This window comes from Mastomys coucha, unplaced genomic scaffold (genome assembly GCF_008632895.1).
Source record: "Mastomys coucha isolate ucsf_1 unplaced genomic scaffold, UCSF_Mcou_1 pScaffold16, whole genome shotgun sequence".
Lineage (NCBI taxonomy): Eukaryota > Metazoa > Chordata > Mammalia > Rodentia > Muridae > Mastomys > Mastomys coucha.
In genome coordinates this window covers 61,813,522-61,835,114 of record NW_022196898.1, presented here as the reverse complement: position 1 = coordinate 61,835,114, position 21,593 = coordinate 61,813,522, and the positions used below count along the sequence as shown (strand labels likewise).

The following is a 21,593-nucleotide window of genomic DNA, read 5'->3' as shown; positions in this document are numbered from 1 at the left end:
TCCAGAGGGCGGGGTCCTTCTCTCGCTTCAAACTTGGGCGCTCCTAATAAAGTGTGGTTGAGAAGAATCCTGCTGTAGTCGTTGTCCTTCCTGCTGGCAGGTGGTCACGACAAGTGGTGCTGAAACCCTTGAATCAACATCTACGGCCCCCGGAGAGGACCCGCAAGGAGGAAATCCTTGGGAGGATTCAGAACTCAACACACGGAGCGGTGGTATTGGCTGTTGAGAAGAATCCTGTAGTGTTGTGTTATCTTTGTTACAGCTTCGTGGATTCAGAACTCTTCAGCTGAGGAACGGTGGTACTGGTAAAAAAGTAGCGGCATGCTGACCATTGGAGTGGATCCTTTTATAGAACCTTTTGTAATTGCTGGAATGGTAGCGTTGTGGGTGCTGTTTGTCTGTTTTTGTCTATTTTGTCTTAACTGGAATCATTTGGGAAGGGAGTGCACCTGTGGGAAATATCATCACTCTAACCCTTTCCGCTTGAATCCTTTCCTCCAGCCCATACAAGAATTTCTGAAACAGCGGGACTTGAAGGTCTCGGATAAAACTATTAAAGGGTTTCTTGAGGAAGTAGATAAGATTGCTCCTTGTTTTGAGCCCACAGGGTCTCTAACCTTGAGATGTTGGGATAAGTTAGGTAGGGATATAGACAGGGAAGCGCAGCAGCGAAAGCTTAAGGCAGGAACAAAACCAATTTGGTGCCTGGTGCATTTCTGCCTAGAGGATAAAAGATGTGAAGATATTATAAAGAAAGGTCAGCGTATGCTTGCTGCGCACCAGGATAGTATGTCAGAATCTGGGGATGAAAAAGGGGGGAACGTGGAGAATGCAAAGGTAGGAAGGAGCCTAGATTGATTGAAGATATCTCTAGCGAGTCAGAAGAGGAAAGATTAGACTCAGAGAAGGAACAAGATTTAGAAGAGGCAGCAGCTGTGTATGAGTGTGAGCGGTATGGGCCATGGGCTGCGCTCTAGCGCTTCGCCCCTCTTTATGCCCTGCTTCACTATAAAGACAAAGGAAATAAATCATTTTATACTGCCCCTAGCGGCACGCCTTATGGGTGCAGCCTGGTCAAACCTAAAGGACCTTGTCGCGACTACCTGCCAGCAGGAAGGACAACGACAACAGCAGAATTCTTCTCAACCACACTTTATTAGGAGCGCCCAAGTTTGAAGCGAGAGAAAGACCCCGCCCTCTGGAGCAGTCAGCTTATAAACCCTATTGTGTGTATGTGTCGATGCCTGATTGGGTCAGCAGACACTGCTGACCACTGCGTCACCCATTTGGAGAGGGTGCAGCAGGAAAGGCAAGCATACACAGGTGTGCAGAGTAAACATGCCTATGTGGCTGGCATTGCGCAGATGTACAGAGTTTACGTGGCTGGTGTTGGCCAGCGCCCAACAGCGCCCAACAGTACACGATGCACCTCAGAAGATTATAGCAAGTAAAAATTTCTAAAACCTGTAACATCACTTTTATTGACTGTAAAGCATCTAATAAGATGTACATCCGTTAAGAATCTCCCCAAAATCCTAGATTACACAAATGTTTCCTAAATCCAAAGACAAGTGTCCTTTGGAGACACGGATGAGAAGGGATGAAGAAAAGGAACATGCAAAACTGAAAGGCTTGGAAGGATGAACCCACAAGCCCGAGCATCCTGAAGGTAACATAAGCTGCAATTGGCCTGGACAGCTTCTTTCCTAGAGTTTTAAGAGAGTATATGGTTCTAGCTGCACCTGGATCACAGACTTCAGGTCTCAAGAAAAGCAATGGTGAAAAGTTCTATTGTTCTAACTCACCAAAGATTTATTACAAAACTCTTAGGAAATGAATGTTGGTATAAAAGATAGTGAATTATTTTAAAAATAATAGAACAGAGCTAGCTACATGGTTCATTGGTTATGGGCACTTTTCACCAAGCCTGAGAAGCAGATTTGATGCCTGGAACCCACATAGTAGGAAGAAAGACATGATGCCTGAGAACTGTCCCCTGTCCTCCATATATAAGCCTTGGGAGTGAGCACACATGTACATACACTCACAAGAAAATAAATGAATATGAATTAAATAGTTCAAAGCAAAAGGGTAATAGAAATAAATAAAATAAAATGTTATCTTCCATAAAATAGCTACTACATAGCTAAAAACAGTTTAATTTACTTTTCTTCCTTCATATATCCTTATTCCAACTAAACTTTTCTTTCATAATGACCTGTGTCCTGAATTCCTCCAAGACATAACATAATCAAGGCTCTCTGAAGCACACTCATGCCAGGTGAGCATGTTGTGTGTGTTTTATTATACATGTAATTATGTTTTTTTTTTTTAACTGTGGTGATGAGTATTAAACTGAAGAAAATTGTATTTTATTCTTTCTTTTATCCACATCTGAAACTAAGTTTCTAAGTTTAGATTGTTAATTTAATTGTGAATCACATAGACATATAATGTTCAAATTATCTTACCTTTGGACCTTGTCTTCCTGGGTATCCTGGCAATCCTGGAACCCCAAGTTTCCCCTAAAATTACGAAAAAAAAACCACAAGAACAAAATTAAGCAGCCTATATAGAATTGTTCCAGTGACATTTTCTGGATATTTGAACAAAGAATTTGAATACTTGAAATAATACAAATGTTCACTTCACATTATTTTCATGAAAAAATAAAATTGCTAAATGTACTTATTTTCAATGATTTACAAATACTTAAGAACTATTGTATAAATTATTTTATCTTCTTTGGAGAGATAGTAACTTGGGGAAGAAAATTCTCATGTACTTGTGAAACTTAAAGCATAATAAATGAAAACTAGCTTTTTAATTAAGCATGAGTTGAAGTTAGTTAATATAATTAATATAATTCAGAGCCTTTCATACCATTAAGAATAAATCTTTATGATAACTTATTTCTTTTATCATATTCTAACTGTAAATCAAGTTAGGTAATTTTTTATCTAAAATATAAATGTATATGATAACTCCTAATTAAATCTTAAGAAAACAATTTGTTTGTATGAATATTAGGTAAATATGGGTTAATATATTCAGAATGTATTAAGAACCACAGTGAATAATGATAATTTACATGGAGTATTATTCCTCTAAGTGGGTTCTTGAATATATTACTATACCAATATATTGGGTTCAATAAATTTATCCCTCAATCTGAAATTGTTAAAACAAATTTAGATTACAACTAATTCCAAAAATATGTAACAAGTTTTTCTGATAAATTAGTCCCCAAATAATTCTTCCTTTAGTTAAAAAAAAAAAGAAAGACAAAAAGAACTACAAGTAAGAAACTAAATAAATGAATTGACTAAAATATTTGTGGAGTTCTATACACCACTTTTTATAAAAAAATCATAAATAGCCAGGTGGTGGTGGTGCACGCCTTTAATCCCAGCACTTGGGAGGCAAAGGCAGGTGGATCTCTGAGTTTGAGGCCAGCCTGGTCTACAGAGTGAGTTCCAGGACAGCCAGGGCTATACAGAGAAACCTTGTCTTGGGGAAAAAAAAAGAAAGTCATAAATAAATAATATAGATTTTTTGCCTTAATTTCTTTATACTTTAGCACAATCAGTATCATTATTTAAAATGAACATTTAAAAAAAAAGGAGACGCAAATGCAAGCCCAAATTTATATGTGCAATTTTAAAACATAAGCAAAACATTTAAAAGATAAACAAAAGTTTTGCTGGAAAAAAATCAGACAAGAATATGGCATATGACCTTGTCACAGATTGAAGTAAAAGTTGTATGAGTTACAACTGAACCTGCATAGATAAGCAATTCCCAAATGGAGAATATGCAAACAAGCCCTATGAAGCTTGCTTTTAATGATGTCCCCTTGGATATATTAAGCTACCTTAGCTTATTTCATGATTTTATGCCACCGATTTCAAGGCAAATGAAACACTCTAGTGATCACAAAGCAATCTGTATTCTACATTAATTGCTGTATTAGACTGTATAACCTTATTCACTTTGGAATTCTTATGAAATGAATTCAGATAGATAACTTGTATTCTTTTAAATGATGATAATGATATAAATGCCAGGAAATAGAGGTATAACAATGAGATGCTTCATGTGGGGAAGCATAAGGCAATGCTTGCTTTACAATAATATCTGAGACCATTTTTACATAATGGTAGAGCTGAGAAGAGAAGAAGGTCATCAAAGAAACTTGATCAAGTACCAGTGAACATCAAAATATAGAAGAGGGAGAAGAAGAAGAAGAAGAAGAAGAAGAAGAAGAAGAAGAAGAAGAAGAAGAAGAAGAAGAAGAAGAAGAAGAAGAAGAAGAAGAAGAAGAAGAAGAAGAAGAAGAAGAAGAAGAAGAAGAAGAAGAAGAAGAAGAAGAAGAAGAAGAAGCAGTAGCAGCAGCGGCAGCATCTAAGAGCCTTCAAGCCTTGGCTTTCTAGAATCTCTTCTACTACTGCCTAAATACCACAGTTCTGATCAGGTCAGCAGAGACAATGGTTTCCAAAGCATGAGCCCTGTAAAACTGGCACATCAGAGATTACAGGTGGGACAGACTGTCATTATTGTCCTCACAGTGTCTACACAATACCAACACATCTTCCTTCTAAGACAGAAAGTGTGCAGGTGGAAATATTACAATTTTATGATGAAGAATAGAATTTCTGTAATTACTGAAAACTAGTTATTGCTGGAGAAAAATATTTTGACAGAGAATAGAAATCATGTGAATTATATAAACAGGATAGAAAAGCTATTTGTACTTTCTTAGTATATATCTAATTTATACCAATATCCCATGAAAATATGTGTTCATATACAAAGGAAAATACCCACTTCAATTGTGGTACAAACTTGATTTGGTTTGGTCTGACAGAACAGGTAAACCATCATTCAGTTTTCTTAATATTTCAGGACATTTATACTCGAAAACAAATATGGATACATTTTAAAAACTAACTATTCATGATTAGCCCATGGGAGGTGTGATGGTTTGTATATGCTTGGCCCAGGGAGTGGCACTATTAGGAGATGTAGCCTTGTTGGAGTAGGTATGTCACTGTGGGCTTGGTCTTTGAGACCCTCACCCTAGCTGCTTTTGGAACGAGAGGTGGAACTCTCAGCTCCTCCAGCCCCATGTCTGCATGGATGCTGCCATGTTCTTGCCTTGATGATAAACTTGGAACTTGCAAGCCACCCCCATTTAAATATTGTCCTTATACATGTTGCCTTAGTCATGGAGTCTTCACAGCAATAAAACCCTAACTGAAACATGAGGATAAGAACAATGTGACCAACTCAGGAGTAAGTGCCCTGTCATTACTCTGAGTACACTGAATACAAACACTGCATGAATAATGTACATGTTTATAATGACCCAGAGCACTCTACAGAGAATAACCTGCAAGATAAATGACCACTGACCTTCTCTCCTGCTTGACCAGAGGGACCTGGGTCTCCAGTTGGGCCTGCACGGCCTTTGGGGCCTTCAGGGCCATCTTCTCCCCTTGGGCCGACTTGACCCACCTCACCCTGAAATGCAAAAGTAACATCATATATTCATTTAAGACACCTGCAGATATGTAGGTAGTGCTTCTAGTCTATTAGAGAATCAGGTTTTTTGACTCTTGGTTTGCTGCTTCATGTCTTGTTTGTTTGTTTGCTTGCTTGCTTGCCTTTGAGAAAGGGGATGAAATAGTTTGACATCAACAAACATTTCATCGTTGAATAAATAACTGAATGTGGCCAGATATTCAAAAAGTTGTGGAAGCTTGTTGGTACCATAGTACTACTATATTGCTTCATATATTTGGGATGAGAGAGAGAGGAGAAAGGAGTGAGGAAGGGGAAGGGAGGGAAAGAAGAAGAAAGGAGGTGGGAAAGGGAAGAAGAGAGGGAAGAAGGGAGGGAGGGAGGGAGAGAGATATAAAGAATGAAGAACAAAGATTAGAAAGTAGTTTTGGAAATTGCCATTTAGAACATGAAAGTCTTCATTTCGGACTTTTAAAATTTGTAATGAACACATTAGAAGTTGAATTTCGAACCAATGACTCCCATTCTGTATGGCCTTCTCTTGAACTTCACAGAAATCCACCTACTCCCTTTCTTTGTTCAGATAGATTGCACACTTATAAGAATTATAAATAAATCTCTGCTGAAATGTATTTAATGTGCTAAAAGTCAGCCAATCCATATCAAAATAAATCATGATCGATATAAATGGTATAAAAACACCTATTTTACACTTTGCAAGTCTGAAAATTATAGAACTTAAAATGCATGGAAGTTTTACAATATGGCTGTCAAGTATCAGAGTTCATAATATATATACACAAAATTTAAAATAAAACCACATCCTTTTCTTCTACTAATTTGAGCATACTATTTTGAAACTGCTATAAACAGTGATACTCAATTTTATATAGGTGATATTCAGGTTAGAGCTTAATGAATCCATTGTCGAGGTGAGACTACCAAAAATGATTTTGGCTGTATAACTCAGTAGAAGAATGCTTGTTTAGCATTTCAAAATACAGAATTATGTCTTCAACTCTACACAAAAATGCATTAAGTACATATAACCTGAAATCTCTATTAAGCATAGCTTTTCTTAAAAGCATGCCAAGCATGCTAGGTGGTTCATGCCTTTAATCTCAGCACTCAGAAGGCAGAGGCAAGAGGTCTTTGTTAGTTGGACACCAACCAGGGCAGCATAATGAGTGCAAGTCTAGCTATAGCTACAAAGGAAGTCTTTGTCTCCAAATGAAAACTAAAGCAAAGTTGAAGGAAAAGAATGTATAAAGAATATTTATTTATTTAATGTGTAGTTGAATAAAATTACCTAGCATCTAACCCAAAGCTGTCAAATTACTAGAAGTCAGATGATTTTAAGTCCTTTCTCCATTAAATCTGTGTTTGTAATATGATGGTTTTATTAGACAGTAACCCACTAGGTGTACATACATACATACATATATACATTTGTGTGCTCCTATAAAATTTAACATAGCATATAGAAAAACATTCGCACTATACTGCATCTACAAACGTTATATTGTCCAGTCTTTACATAAGAACTGAAGTGAACTGTCTCTGATATGTCATTTAACCTTTGTGTTATGTATTTAATGTTAAGAAAAAATACATGTATACATTGTGCTGTCTAGTGTTTATGTTGATTTGGAACAAGCTACAGTCATTCTGGAAAAAGAACTTCAATTGAGAAAATATCTACACCAAATTGATCTGTGTATTTTTAGGTGTATTTTCTTTATTGAAAATGTATATGGAAGGTTTGTGGGACTACTGGAACTATAGTCCTGGGTGCAGTAAGAAAGCAAACTGACCAAGCTCTTAAGAAGGCAGTGAGCGGCACCCTTTCATGGCCTCTCTATCAGCTCCTGCCTCCAAGTTCCTGCCTTGTTTCACTTCTTTTCTAACTTCTGTTAGTGATGAACTTTTCCCTGTGACTGTCAGGAAAATAAACCCTTTTCTCCTTAAGTTTCTTTTGACCACAGTCTGTTATATCAGCATTAGAATCCTTAACTAAAACATGCAGTGTGCTAAAATGTATAGATTAAAGTTTCTTTTTACTCACTCTGTCACCTTTAAGACCCATGTCACCTTTGAATCCTGGAAAGCCATCTTCACCCTAAAAAATATCACGAATAAAGAAAACATTAATTGATAATGTGAATCACCTAAAATAAACCTATATAAAATGAATATTAATAATTAGAAGATGCTCCTGAGAAATATAAAACTCCAGTCATGAAACCATGCCTCTTCTATTCCAACCCTGACCTACTACTTCATTATGTCTGGAGTCCTACCATCCTTTTGCAATGATTGAGTATATGTCAAAGAATTTTCACATACATATTCATTACATCTTCCCTCTCTTTTAGAGAAAATAATTATTCTTTTTAAATTAGCATTTCTTTTAAATATTTAAACAAAAAGTAAATATTCAAATAACTTTCATTAACATAAATTAATGAACTTGAGAAAATGTTTTTTGCCCTAAATCACACATTTGTACATAGGAATTTTCATGATGTTCAGTTTTTTCCAATGGACTGACACTGGAATGTCAAACACTCCGGGGAAAGTCTCATGTTCAGGAGGAGTTGACCAACATGTAATGGACTCCATAATGCTCTATGTGGTTTTTATTACTTACAATTCGGTGCTACCTTTCTTGTTTTGTTTTGTTTTCTGTTTGGGTATTGTTTTATTTTGTTTTCTTGGTTTTATAGGGGTTGTTATTTTGAGAAAAAACTTAAAGTTAGGAGAGTAGGAAGGAGGAGAGGATCTGAAAGGACTTGTGGGAACAAAAGAATATGGTCAAAGTATATTTAAATTTAAAAAATATTTTAAACAATAAAATATAATAAAAGAAGAAAGAATATTCATGGTTTATATAATTTGCATTTAATAAATATCTTGTGTCTCAACTTCCCCTTACATATAGAGATTAACAATTTTACCATCCCTTGCTCAGAAAAATGATGCTGTATATAAGCATCTTTTTGCAGATAGAAGAGACAGTTTGACTACAGAAATAGTCAAATTTTCTGCTTTTCATCTGGAAATTGAAAGTTTCAGAGTTAGATTTACTGCTTCTTTAATTTCAAGGAAAACAAAGTGATGTGCATTTTCATAATATTTTAAATAGAAACTTATTGTGTTAAAAGTCATGTAAAGCAATTTGAAGATATTTTTTCTGGTACCAACAATAGATAAAGACAGAACACCACACAGTTTTAATAGTTCTCTGAAAATTTTGTACAATGAATTTAGGCCATATTTATTCCCTTTCCCAAGACCTCCCAGACACAGAACCTCCCCTATCTATTCAATGTTTTATCCTCTCTTTTTGGATATTTCTTTTATTTCTGAGATCATATTATAATAATTTATTTCCCTTTTCTATTTCCTTCCTCCAAATCTTCACATATACCCCTCCTTGTCTCTTTCAAGTTCTTGGTATCTTTTTTATTAATTATTACATGAATATATATACACATTTACACATATATAAAATGATATTTTAAATATATACAAAAATTATCACTCTATTTTAATTTCAAAATACTTCCTAACAGTGGAATTAGGTGTGTCTTTGTCTATTTTGCCTGCTATTGGAACCCTTTCACTCCTACTGGGTTGCCTCAGCCAGCCTTGTTTTGATGGTTTTGGTTCCTCTTATTGTAACTTGTTATGACATGTTCAGTTGATATCTATGATAGGTCTGTTCTTTTCCAAAGTGAAACAGGAGGAGTGGAATTGGAGAAGAGGGAAGATAAAGAAGAACTGGGAGAAATGGAGGAAGGAGAAAGTATGACCAGGGTATATTATATAAGAAAAAAAAATAAAACAAAATTAAAAACAAAAGGAAATAAGGAGGCTTCTAAATTAACAATAAAATAAAAATAAGAAAAAATATTTCAGTGATAAATGTAAGTTAGCCCCTGCACACGCCATGATTTAACCTTTAATCATTTCTTCTGCCATTTAACTTAACCGTCTTTCTATTGCCATCCAAGTCCTGGGGTTGAGTTCCAAAGACTGGGTTTAGAGTTATTGTACCATGCCACACCTGGGGGTCACTCCTTTGTATTCTAACCCAGTCATGTTTTTAACTGAAGACTCAACTCATAATTCTGCTTTGATATTCTCCTTGAATTAAATTTACCTCACAAAATTAAGTTTTACTTTGTGTGTGCTCCAAAGTAGATATCCATCATGACAAAAATATGCCTTTGGCACTTAATCACAATAGACCATTGTTTCTACTATGTGATAGAACCAATAATCATTCCTAATTAGCCAATAGACCCATTTTAAATATCTCTGACAACTTAAGAACCAAGATATCCAATAAGCACTAAGTGAATAAATGGAGAAATATTCAAGTTTCAGTTGGCAATTTATAAATTATATAAAGGCCAAGAAAATTTCATCATTTCAACTATAAAGACTACAAGAAATGTGAACAAAAGCCTCATGTTCTGAATGTTTGTTCTTTTTGTTTTGAATACTGTGGGCATTCAGATGCTGTGGCCACTTGGGCAGGAGTTCACTAAGGCAGCATTTGAGCATTGAAATCAGCGTCGAGTTTCTTCCATGTCTGCACTGCACAATCGACTCCTATCTACCATAGCTTCCCCACCATGATTGACTGAAACTAATGAAATTATGGCTTCAAACAAAACCTTTTCATTATTTCATCCTTGGTTTTGCTGTTGTTGTTTGCTGTTGTAGTCATTTTTAGTGTTTCTCAAAAGACAATGAAGGCAGAATAAAGAGGCAACTCACAAAATATGAGAAAACAAATATAAAAAACCCATAAGTACACTAAAGAATGATCATCATCAATACTCAACATCTTTAATAATTAGGAAAATGCAAATAAAACCTACTGGGATGATTACTGCTAAGCATAAGGGAACAAGGTCTGTGTTGATGAGAATTTAAAGCTATCTGGAATTTTGTGTGCTGTAAGGGAAAACATAAAGTGGATGGACTACAAAATTATAAATTAAAGTGAAAATTTTAGTTCTGAATATGTATAAGATGAATGGATATAGGATCTAGAGCATGTATTTATTCACCTATAGCTGTGGGCATAATAGCAAAAATACTAGTAATCAAAGAAAGCATTAGTATACTAATGGACAGACAAAAATAGCTGATATATGTGATGAACTGATATTTAGCTTTAAAAGAAAAGAGGACTTAGCTACTGTACAAGTTTGAGGACCTTGAATGGTTGCATCAGATATTCTGGTGCAGGGAAATGCAAAGACTAAACCTGGGAATGGTGACAACTTCCTACAGCATGCCTAAATTGAGCATCTGCAGACTTTTTCCTCAGGAGTAAACCATGATGCTTTCAAGACTCCAGTGACAACATGGCCTTTTAAAGAGCAGGCTGTTCTGGGTATTGAATGCCCCGGGAGCGATGGAAGACGTTTTAGAGCTGAAATTGGCCATTCACTGCCTATCCATTTCTGTCTTTGCTGTCTCCCCTGAGACAAAGGTAATTACAGAGTTGCCAAGTTCAGTTTACAGAAAGCTGTGTGCTGTGTCTAAGAATCAGTAAAAGTTGTGGGGATTGTTTTGAACAATCCTAGTTAGTTGGTTTGTTTTTATTTTGGTTTGCTTCAATTTATATATTTACTCAAGTTTGTTTTTGGAAAAGAAACCAAGAAAAGTTATTCTGACATCCTTCTAAATAATTCTAATTACTGAAAAATTCAGGATGCAGTTTCTTTAGGCATATCATTGATCACCATTACTAAACAAATAACATGCCAAGTTATGAGATTTCAGGACCTAAAATTAACAAATATTAATTTTAGGAATACATAAAGATCATATTGAATTTGGTTAGAGCTGCAAAATAATTCACCTATATGTTTAGGGTTTTTGTTTTGTTTTGTTTTGTTTTTGTTATTTGTTCTTTTAGCTATGCCAGGAGATGTAGGGACACATATGAAATCAAAAGCCTGGAGAATTATAATGGCTGTGTACTAACTCCATCTTTCACCATTTGATAACCCTACAGAATATGGAGAATGTTTCTATTTACTTTGGGGTTGTTGAAGTTTTGATGACTCGGGTTCTTTGTAGTAGTGTTCTAGAGAAGCTTCTGCCAGAGATGCTACATTACCCTACGACGGTCTCTCCATCTCTTCTTGATCTATTTTGGGCGGCTACATTACCCTATGACAGTCTTTCCATCTCTTCTTAATCTATTTTGGGCTATGTAACCTACTACTTTCATATTTTAAAGAGAAAACATTATCTTAAAATTCATTGCAATATAACACAAATAGGAATGATTCTATTTTTAAAATCTTAATTCATTAACCTAAAATCCTCAAACTTGGGATGAAGAATAACTCATTTGTTTGTCATCCTAGGTAGGATTAAAGGTAGAGCATTTACAAATTTAGATTTAAAGATAATGTATAAAAATGTAAAAAAAAAAAAATAGTTTGACATTTGACATTTATTCTAGATGACATTCGAGTCAGAGTCCAGAATGTTGATTCTAATTTGAACTTGTAATGATTGACATAGTTTTCCAGTCACACACACATACACACACACACACACACACACACACACACACACACATGGACACACACACACACAGGTGCGTAGGGTGGTTTTTATGTTTTCTAATTATTTCAGTTTATGAATTTGGGGGAGGGGGTCTACTAGAGACAAAATGAATTCTTTTATGATATAACTGAATATTGTCCATGTGTCATAGCCAATCTGTAGGGCTGTGGTCTGTTCAGACAATCTGAGCTCAGTCGAGTAGTAGGTCTAAACTCCAGTGACCCAGTTGGCAATATCTCTGCCTGCAAGGGACATAAGGTGTTTTCTGCCATGACTCTTGGGACCTTGGCTCCTGTTTCAGTCACAACCTCTCACAACTGCCCCAGGAGGAGACGTGGACTCTGTCAGGTAGACAATGCCCCAAGCTCCCAGCATTCTAACAAGACCCTACCCTCAGTCATCTGACCACAGCCAGGCATGGCCCGTGCCGCAGATAGCCATGCCCCCCTCTTGCCTTCTTCCTCTCTCTCATGCTTTGTTCTCTCTCTTGCCTTCTTCCTCTCTTTCCTGCTCTTTGCTCTCTCTTGCTTCCTTTCTTCCTCTCTTACTCTTTGTTCTCTCTCTTGCTCTCCTCTCTTGCTCTTTTGCTTTCTTCCTCTCCTTTCTCTCGCTCTCTCTCTCCCCTTTTCTTCTCTCCTTTCTCTCCTTTCTTTCTCTCTACATGGCCAGCCTGTTTTCTCTTTCCTATAATAAAATATCTCAAGATTATGCATTGCCTCCTTTTAACTAACTCACTGTGCAGCTCCAGGCCTCAGCAACAGAGAGCCCCAGGCATCAGCAGAGAGATACAGGCCCATACCAACCCGTGCAGACTAACAAACTTGAGATGTAATAAAGTCATACACATGTAATTTAAAAGGATTCGGAGCACACTGGTGACATTTTCTGCTGTCTGTGCTACAACTTAGCTCTCACTCTGGGACACCAAATTCCTTTTTATGGATCCTGAGATACACGTATACTCACAATGTCTGGCTTATAAGTAATTGCTCTATGTATTTTAAGAAACAAACAAAAAACCTCACTGATTATACTTTAATTTTTATACACTGGATGCTTAAAAATTAAAATTACGTAAAATCATATTTTACCTTTTCGCCTTTAGAGCCCTTGAGACCTCTGACACCATCTGCTCCCTATGGGACAAAATAGCTACATTAGGGACAACAACAGTTCACCTCAAAATGAAATAGTGTGCGAATAATTTAGCACTTACCTTTACTCCACGGGGACCGGGATAACCAACAGGCCCCTGAGGACCAGGAGGACCCTGTAAAACATTCATTGTGACTTAAATGTATGTAACATAACATACATTGGCGAAACTACTCATTTGTAGACTGCAGTTTTGTCAAATAAAGGTTTCAGGAAATGCTAGGTAAAAGTTTAATATTTACATAAGTAGTATACAGAGATTCAGTAATTCTAATTAGAATTAATCATAACTATGAAAATTTATTCTATGTACACTAAATATGTAGGCTATACATCTGACACCATGGAAATTCTTTAAACAAGAATGATACCAGTCAATTTTCTAAATTTATTATCATAAAATTAAAATTAGCTATCATAGGTGTACTTGCTTATTATATCAAAATCACTCATAATTTTTGAAAGGACCTTCAATAGATATGCTGTAACCTACCAGGGCACCTTTTTCTCCAGACTGGCCTTCTTTCCCAGGATGACCCTACATGGAGCAAACATACACTGGTAAAGACATGATATAAATGGTGACTGTTAACCTTGTTAACTGACCACCTTTAAAAAAATCAGACCATTTTTATGCCCTAAATGGAATGTTAAGGCCTAGGTAATTGTTACCTGAATAGCCTGCCATTATAAGGAAACTTTATCATGTGTTGCTGCTGTTACTAGGAATCTTTCTAATGCCAAGACTGATTATATAGTCTATTATGTTCTGTGCCCTTAGGAATCAATCGTAATAGAGGTCAGTAGAATTATTTTGTGTGGTTACCCACAGTAAGCTTAGACCCAAACCAACCATCCAACAGTTATTCTAGCACCTATGTATAAGCTTTTATGGTCTCAGCTGACCCTGGGATGGAGCCCAACAAAACAGACTCCTACAACAATATAAAAAGCTATTTGGAATAAGATTTCCATTTTGAATTGTGGTCTAGTAAAGTTTAAGTTACCAAGACCTCCCTAGGAACTGATATTCTACTTGGCAAAAAGAGACATTGACTGGATAACTGACATCCTGGTTGGCATATTAAGACATGAATGTGAGACAAGTCCCATCCTCTTTACAAATTGGAGCATGAATATGAGACAAGGCAAGTTCTCTGACACAGTTGAATACCACAACCAATGGAAACAGGATAAGTGTGCAACAAAGACATGTTCCTATGGAAACCTTCTATCCCAAAATCCTGATTGGTGAAATAACTTGACACAGATATTTGTGGATTTTGGCTTTAAAACCCTGTAGGATCTTAACTCAATGTCACGGTTCAGTTCCTGAATCAAGACCTGCCATCCCTGGTCAACAAGTCTTGGGGCATATTCTCAATAAACTATCCAGGTCTGACTTAGATCAGTGTTCATGTGGTTTGCAGGGCAATTCCTGAACCCTAACAATCATATGAGTTATTTGAAAAGATTATTAAAAAATGTACAAGTATCATAGCTTTTAATAACATTGAAAACTGTTAGAGGAAAACATTATATTTGATGGGTGTGTGTTTCATTAAATGTGGAATCTTTTTCAGAGACTTCAGAGAAAGAATATGAATTAATACATCCTGCTATTAACAATTCAATCTCAAGATCTTACACAAAGCAAATTACATTTGGTTTATATTCTTTATGCAAACAAAAGCATCCTCAAAAGTCAGTAAGGATATGTGATGGAAATATATAGAAAAATTAAAGATACTAACCATATTATTATGATATTCAGATGTCATTGATAAAAAAATGTACTGTTAGGCCAAAAATACATTCTATAACCACAGGTAGAAACAGAAAAGAAATCTTATATCTTGCTTGTCACTAGACTAAGTAAGTAGTTTGAAGAAACAACATAAATAATAATTTTAAAATGAAGACAGACATTATATTATCTGTGAAAAAATGTAAATAACAGATGTTTCTGTATTTCCAGAGGAGGAGGAAGGCCCCTATAGCCTGAAGAATTTTCATAGACAGTATAAGAAGAACACAATGACTGCTGTGTACATTCACTTGGCCTCTCTGCTGTCTAAATTTATGTTCAATTACACAAATTAGAGTCATTTGATAAGAGGGGAATCTCAATTGAGAAAATGGCTCAACCAGACTCACCTAAAACAATCCTATGAACTGTCTTCTTATAGTGACTGGGAGGACCAAGCCCATTTTGTATGGTACCTAGCTGGGACATGTGGTCCTGGGGCTATCAGGAAGCAGGCCCAGCAAGTCAAGAAGGACAAGACCGACTCAGCACTCCTCCATGGCCACTGCATTAGTTCCTCCCTATGTTCCTACCCTGATTAACTTCCTGTCCAGACTTTTCTCAGTGATAGATAATTACCTGGAACTAAACACTCCCTTCCTCCCCAGGATGTTGTAGGTCATGGGGTTTTATTAATCGACATCTTAAGACAGAAAGCCTCTGAGAAGCAAGTTAAAAAAGCGGATGAACTCATGTTTTCTATGAAAAGTAACAGACACTAAGAAGTAATAGACACTGAAAATACAAGCTGGCTGGAACAAATGTCAGAAAAGAACATGTGGAATTAGAAGGTAGGGATTTTGTCAGGTTCTGCTAGGCAGCATATGGGTTATTCATATAGAGGCTATTGCGATCTTATTGAAGTTCTCAACAAATGGGCCATATATTTCTTTATAGAAGTGGTATTGTATTCTAAAGAAACCAATGTTTAGTTACTGAATCAGTTCACTTTTATTACTACCTATACATAATTATTTATAAGACAAATGTCAAAGTTATTTTTTTAAGATTGCTCATGGAAATGTCTATGACAACACAGACAGCTTTGACTTACAGGAGGTCCATCAGCACCAGGAAGTCCCGCAAGCCCTGGTTTTCCTTGTGGACCCTAATCAAAAGGAGAATATGATTTAAAAGAAAGAAAAATATAAAAAGTTCTCCATGTTGGATATCAATACAACACTAATAACAGCAAGAACTTAAGAGGGTGTCTTTCATCCGTAAGTGCTCAATAAGTATCATAAATATTTAATAATGAAAACCATAGCACATAAAGACAAATGAATTTGAACTTAACCGATATCAAAATATGTTATATTTAGTCAGCTTGATTGTTTTAAATGTTTCATTATTAAAGTTGACAAGTTAGTTTTTAAGTGATACAGTAAACTGTCACTAACAGAAGAAAAACACAAATAATACAGGTCAGAAACGGATTCATTCATAACAGTGAGTTAAGCCTTAGAGTAAAGCTTTGGAAAATCACATTGACAACATTATATCAGGATGAGCTCTACTGAATGCTTTGGATATTATAGACCAGATATGCAATGGGGGTACCATAAGATTAAAAGAAAGACACAATATTCCTAATGTTATCCTCTTAATATCAGAGGAGACAATTATTCCTCGAGTATTTGTAGTAATGTAACCAAATGAATGTGTTGTTGGTTGTATAAAAACATTTCATGCACAGCTATATATACCATTTGACTCTTGATTATGGTGATAAATGAATTCATTAACAATTAATATATTTATTATGTGACTTCTACTTAATGAAGAATAAGTTTACTCTAAAACAGTTTTCATTTTGTCAGCCCATACCCATCTTATTTACATCTCACAAGTTCGACAAGATGCTGCTGCATCACCGTACTGACTTACGTCATCTAGATTTGCCCATATGCTTGTCATAGAGTGCACATATTTCTTAGACTGTTCAGTTATTAACAAACAGATACAGTCAGAGTTCTAATGATGGATAACCACATGCTTAAACTCTTCTAGTAAATATAAGGTCCTGGATGACTTAGTAGGACCTGTTAAACACACATCTATTTTGATATAAAAGGTGCATAAACTAATAGGCATCTAACAAGAGACTAAAATGTAACTGCTTAGTGGATCACTCTGGTTCTTTCTTAACTACTCAGTGTTTCCGATTTCATGTCACCTCATCAATCCTACATGTAGAACACTGGAAAGAAAGATGCTCTGAGAGGACTGGTTAGTTCATATTGTTGTTCGTCCTAAGGGGCTGCAAACCCTTCGGCTCCTTGGGTCCTTTCTCTAGCTCCTTCAATGGGACCCTGTGCTCAGTCTAATGGATGGCTGTGAGCCTCTACTTCTGTATTAGTCTGGTACTGTCAGAATCTCTCAGGAGATAGCTAGAGCTCTGAGGGACTAAACCACTAAGCAAAGAGTACACATGGTGGGACTCATGGCTCCAGCTGAATATGTGGCAGAGGATGGCCTAGTCGGTCATCAATGGGAAGAAAGGCCCTTGGTCCTGTGAAAGTTCTATGCCTCAGTGTAGGGGAATGCCAGGGCCAGGAAGCGTGAGAATGTGGGTTGGTGAGCGGGGGTGGGGGGAAGGTGGAGGGGGTGGGGGGGGGAAGGAACAGGGTTTTTTTTCCCAGAGGGGAAACTGGGAAAGGAGATATTATTTGAAATGTAAATAAAGAAAATATCTAATAAAAATATAATGACAACTAATAAAAAAATAAGAAAAAAGGAAAGAAAAGAAAGATGCTGCAAGGAAACCCTTTCTTAAGAGAAACTTAGATGTTCTAATGGGGATGTTAAATTTAGGAAGCCCAGGGCAGTATAGCTTGCAGTCTATTTCACCTGCCAGGACCTGAGAAGAGCTGACAGAGGAGAAGGGTTGTCTGCAGCAAGTCCGAATCTTGACAGTTCACAGCATTTCCATTGTTGGCGGGTATTAACATGAACATTGCACCCCATGCTCACTGGAAAGCACCAATTAAATCACGTGTAACAAAAAGCAGGGGAAAATCACCTTTTGAAAATGTCGTTCATATACTGCTTGCATCCTTTTGGAAAACCTTAAAGTTTTCAATTCTATTCCATTCCACAGTCATTACCTTAAGCCACTGAATATTTAATTGCAGTATTTTGCCTGCCATTTAAATTACTCTTTATTTTCAAGGTACTGGCCTTGTTTCTTCAAAACAAATGAAGTGCACCAACCTAGAATGAGTCCCTGCATTATTGTTGCAAGTAGAGGTGCCGATGGTTTGGCACACTATGTTACATGGACCTCTGCTGTTGATATATATTTAAGACAAGAAATGTTAAAACTCTGCCAAAATAAGATGATTTTTAAATAAAACTGAATTTAATCCATCTCCTTTTGAATGGAGGTTTTATGACAACAAAATGTTTTATCTGCCTTTTTAACTCCCCATGCTTTCCCTAGTGAGGTGGGAATAAAGACGGATGACTGTCATATGTTCCGTATTTTAACAAAAGTTAAAATTTATGAAGTGTTTCTATGCACTATGTTAAGCAATTTGTATGCATGATCCACTTCGTCTGAGTGAGTTCCAGGAAATATAAACATCTGTTATTTTGTGACATGTGACATAGTCATAGTCTGTATGCATATCGATAGCCATTCAAGTTTTCAAAGTCACTATCTTTAATAGGCATTTACTTTGTGTCTTGGTATGTCTCACTGAGCTCACAGAGTCTCATCATTTGTTTTCTGTAAATCAATTAACATGTGAGTAATATGAACTCTAAACTCACAAATTAAATCACAGGAAATGCTCCCCTTTTCAAAAATGTCAGAATGAATTACAGAGGTAGTTTATCATTGGAAACCACTAGTAACCTTTATTAGAAATATAATGAAAATGACTATATGAAAGTTTGTAGATATTAAAATATCTAATTCCAATATGATAATAAATATTAAATTATAGAAGAAATATTATTTACAAAGCTTAAGTAAACAAAATATCCACTACTTGATATAGGCAAGATATTAAGTACAGACCATATACACATGATGTATTTTTCAACACCATCAATATACTGCATGATACAATCATCCCCATCAATAATGAACTTCAATAGTCCTTAAAGAAAGGAAGTAGGGGACTAGTCAAATGTGGTGGTGCACATCTTTATTCTCAACACTAAGGAGATGGAAGCAGGCAGGCCCCAGTGAGTTACAAGCCAACCTGGACCACAAAGAGTTTCAAGTCAGAGAAGCTGACACGGTGAACCCTTGATAAAAAGTAAAGAGAGCTGGGAGGTGGTGGCTCATGCCTTTAATCCCAGCACTTGGGAGGCAGAGGCAGGCAGATTTCTGAGTTTGAGGCCAGCCTGGTCTACAGAGTGAGTTCCAGGACAGCCAGGGCTATACAGAGAAACCCTGTCTCAAAAAAAAAAAAAAAGTAAAGAGAGAGAGAGAGAGAGAGAGAGAGAGAGAGAGAGAGAGAGAAAGAGAGAAAGAGAGAGAGAGAGAGAGAGAGAGAGAGAGAGAGAGAGAGAGAGAGAGAGAGAATTGTGAAAATTAATAATCAATCACAAACAAAAGATGCCAAGTTCAGGAAATGCTAATTAAGAGAATGATGAAAAGAATTTGGAACATCAATGGGAGTGATCAAAAAACAAGAGAAACAAGTATTAAGAGGATATGGAAAAACTAGTATTTCCATGTATTATATCACTGATGGAAATAAAAATAAATTGTTCAACCACTTGACAGTTTAAAAAGTTCAAAAACCAGTATATTTGTGCTTACTATATAATCTATTACTTTTAACTATGTACAATGATTGAGTTTAGGCCTATGTCTATGCAAACATTTTCTTGCAAATATTCATGATACTACATTTATGGAAAATGGCTAAGATGTAGAAGCTACTCAAATGACCATCAACTGATGAGTAAATAGACAGAATTCAGAATGTAACACTAAATACAAAAAAGGTTCAGATTATAGCTTAATTTCTCTCACTTGGGTAAGTCCCTAAAACATTATAAAATGAAAAATAAGCACAAAGGCCATATACTCAGTGCTATGAAGAAACTTATGCTTTAAAACATCATTTCATTACTATAAAATATTCAGGTAGACTGAAAGTGTACAGAGAGAAAGCAAAGAGACTTTTGATTAATATTGTAGGATGGAAAGCCTTCCTAGGGTGGTATAAATATTCTTAAAATTAAGTGTTTGTACAACTCTGTAAATTTACTAAAAAACCACTGTCTCATGTTAAGCTATACAACTGAACGTTATAATATGTAAATTATACATGAGTAAATGTATTGATTTTTCTCAGAAGAACCAGAATTTCTCACTGAAATTCACAAAATTCAGAAAAAAAAATACTACAAAGAGTCAGCTGCTGATTGTACTGTAATCAAGGTGAAAAGGAAGTACTACTTGGGGAATCTCTCAAAGGAAACCAGGGGAATCCCTTTAAGTGCACAATTTATTCTTGCTGTCATCCAGACACTGAGTTAGTTACAAGAATATTATTTGTCACCTACACCAAAATGGGCCAGTGAAAAGTTAAAAGCACCCTTTAAGGAGATCATGCAATGAGTTTTATTGAAAGCAAATGTAATTATAATAAAGGAGTATAAATTTTCTGTGCTGGAGAAATGACTCCATGGTTAAAAGCATTGGTTGCTCTTCCAGATGACCTGGTTTCAATTCCCAGGCACACATGGCAACACACGACCTGTAACTGCCTTTCCAGAGGATCTGATGCCCTTTTATGGTCTCCACAGGCTTGCACACATGAGGTGCACAGACAATTATACAAGAAAAACACTCATACAAAGAAGAAAGTTTATTATTTACAAACAATAGAGTTTAATTATGTTTTATAAATGTCTGTACTGGAAAAAAAATACTTCAAAGTAAATCAAATCATCGCACACCATAGTGAATCACACACAAAGATTATACTGTTTATTTTAGTTATAATTCTGTCATGGATATCTTATTATGGATGATAGATAAGTGCATAAAACATATTGGATATTAAAAGTACACTTAATGTGCACTTTCACAGCTTCCGTTCTGAATGCCTAATTCTAACAGTAAAGAAGCTCAAAGTTTACAGACTTCGAGTCAATTAAAGATTTTAAATAAGGAGAAAGTAAAGATGAACCAAAATAAGGAGAAAATCAGTCATCTCAATTAGTTACCGAAATTATCATTATTGATAATTTTACCAGCAATCTAAGTTGAAACATTATACTTTTGAAAGTTACACCTTAAAGATGTTTAAATAAATTCTATCCAATCTTTAAATTAATTCTATCCAATCTTTAAATAAATTTTATCCAATCTTGAAATAAATTCTATCCAACTTTGGTTTTAATTCAGGTTACTATATGACTTTGATAATCTGTAGGGAAAGTATGGAAATGCCTTATCCAAAAGGCTAGACTTTACCTGCGCTGTCAAGTAGCTTACCAGTGATTATGATAACATTCGAGACATTCAAACAACTTA

The 21,593-nt window shown here is 35.8% G+C and overlaps 1 protein-coding gene across 1 annotated transcript in view; it reads right to left on the bottom strand.

Annotated features, from left to right (window-relative positions):
- Positions 1 to 21,593, bottom strand: part of Col11a1 (collagen type XI alpha 1 chain) — a 189,704-nt gene that overhangs the window by 76,978 nt on the left and 91,133 nt on the right. Inside the window, exons 25-31 of the mRNA XM_031375242.1 lie at positions 16,143 to 16,196; positions 13,775 to 13,819; positions 13,343 to 13,396; positions 13,218 to 13,262; positions 7,589 to 7,642; positions 5,416 to 5,523; positions 2,472 to 2,525 (exon numbers count right to left, since the gene is read on the bottom strand). Coding sequence (XP_031231102.1) covers positions 2,472 to 2,525; positions 5,416 to 5,523; positions 7,589 to 7,642; positions 13,218 to 13,262; positions 13,343 to 13,396; positions 13,775 to 13,819; positions 16,143 to 16,196 — 414 coding nt within the window. The remainder of the gene's footprint in view (positions 1 to 2,471; positions 2,526 to 5,415; positions 5,524 to 7,588; positions 7,643 to 13,217; positions 13,263 to 13,342; positions 13,397 to 13,774; positions 13,820 to 16,142; positions 16,197 to 21,593) is intronic.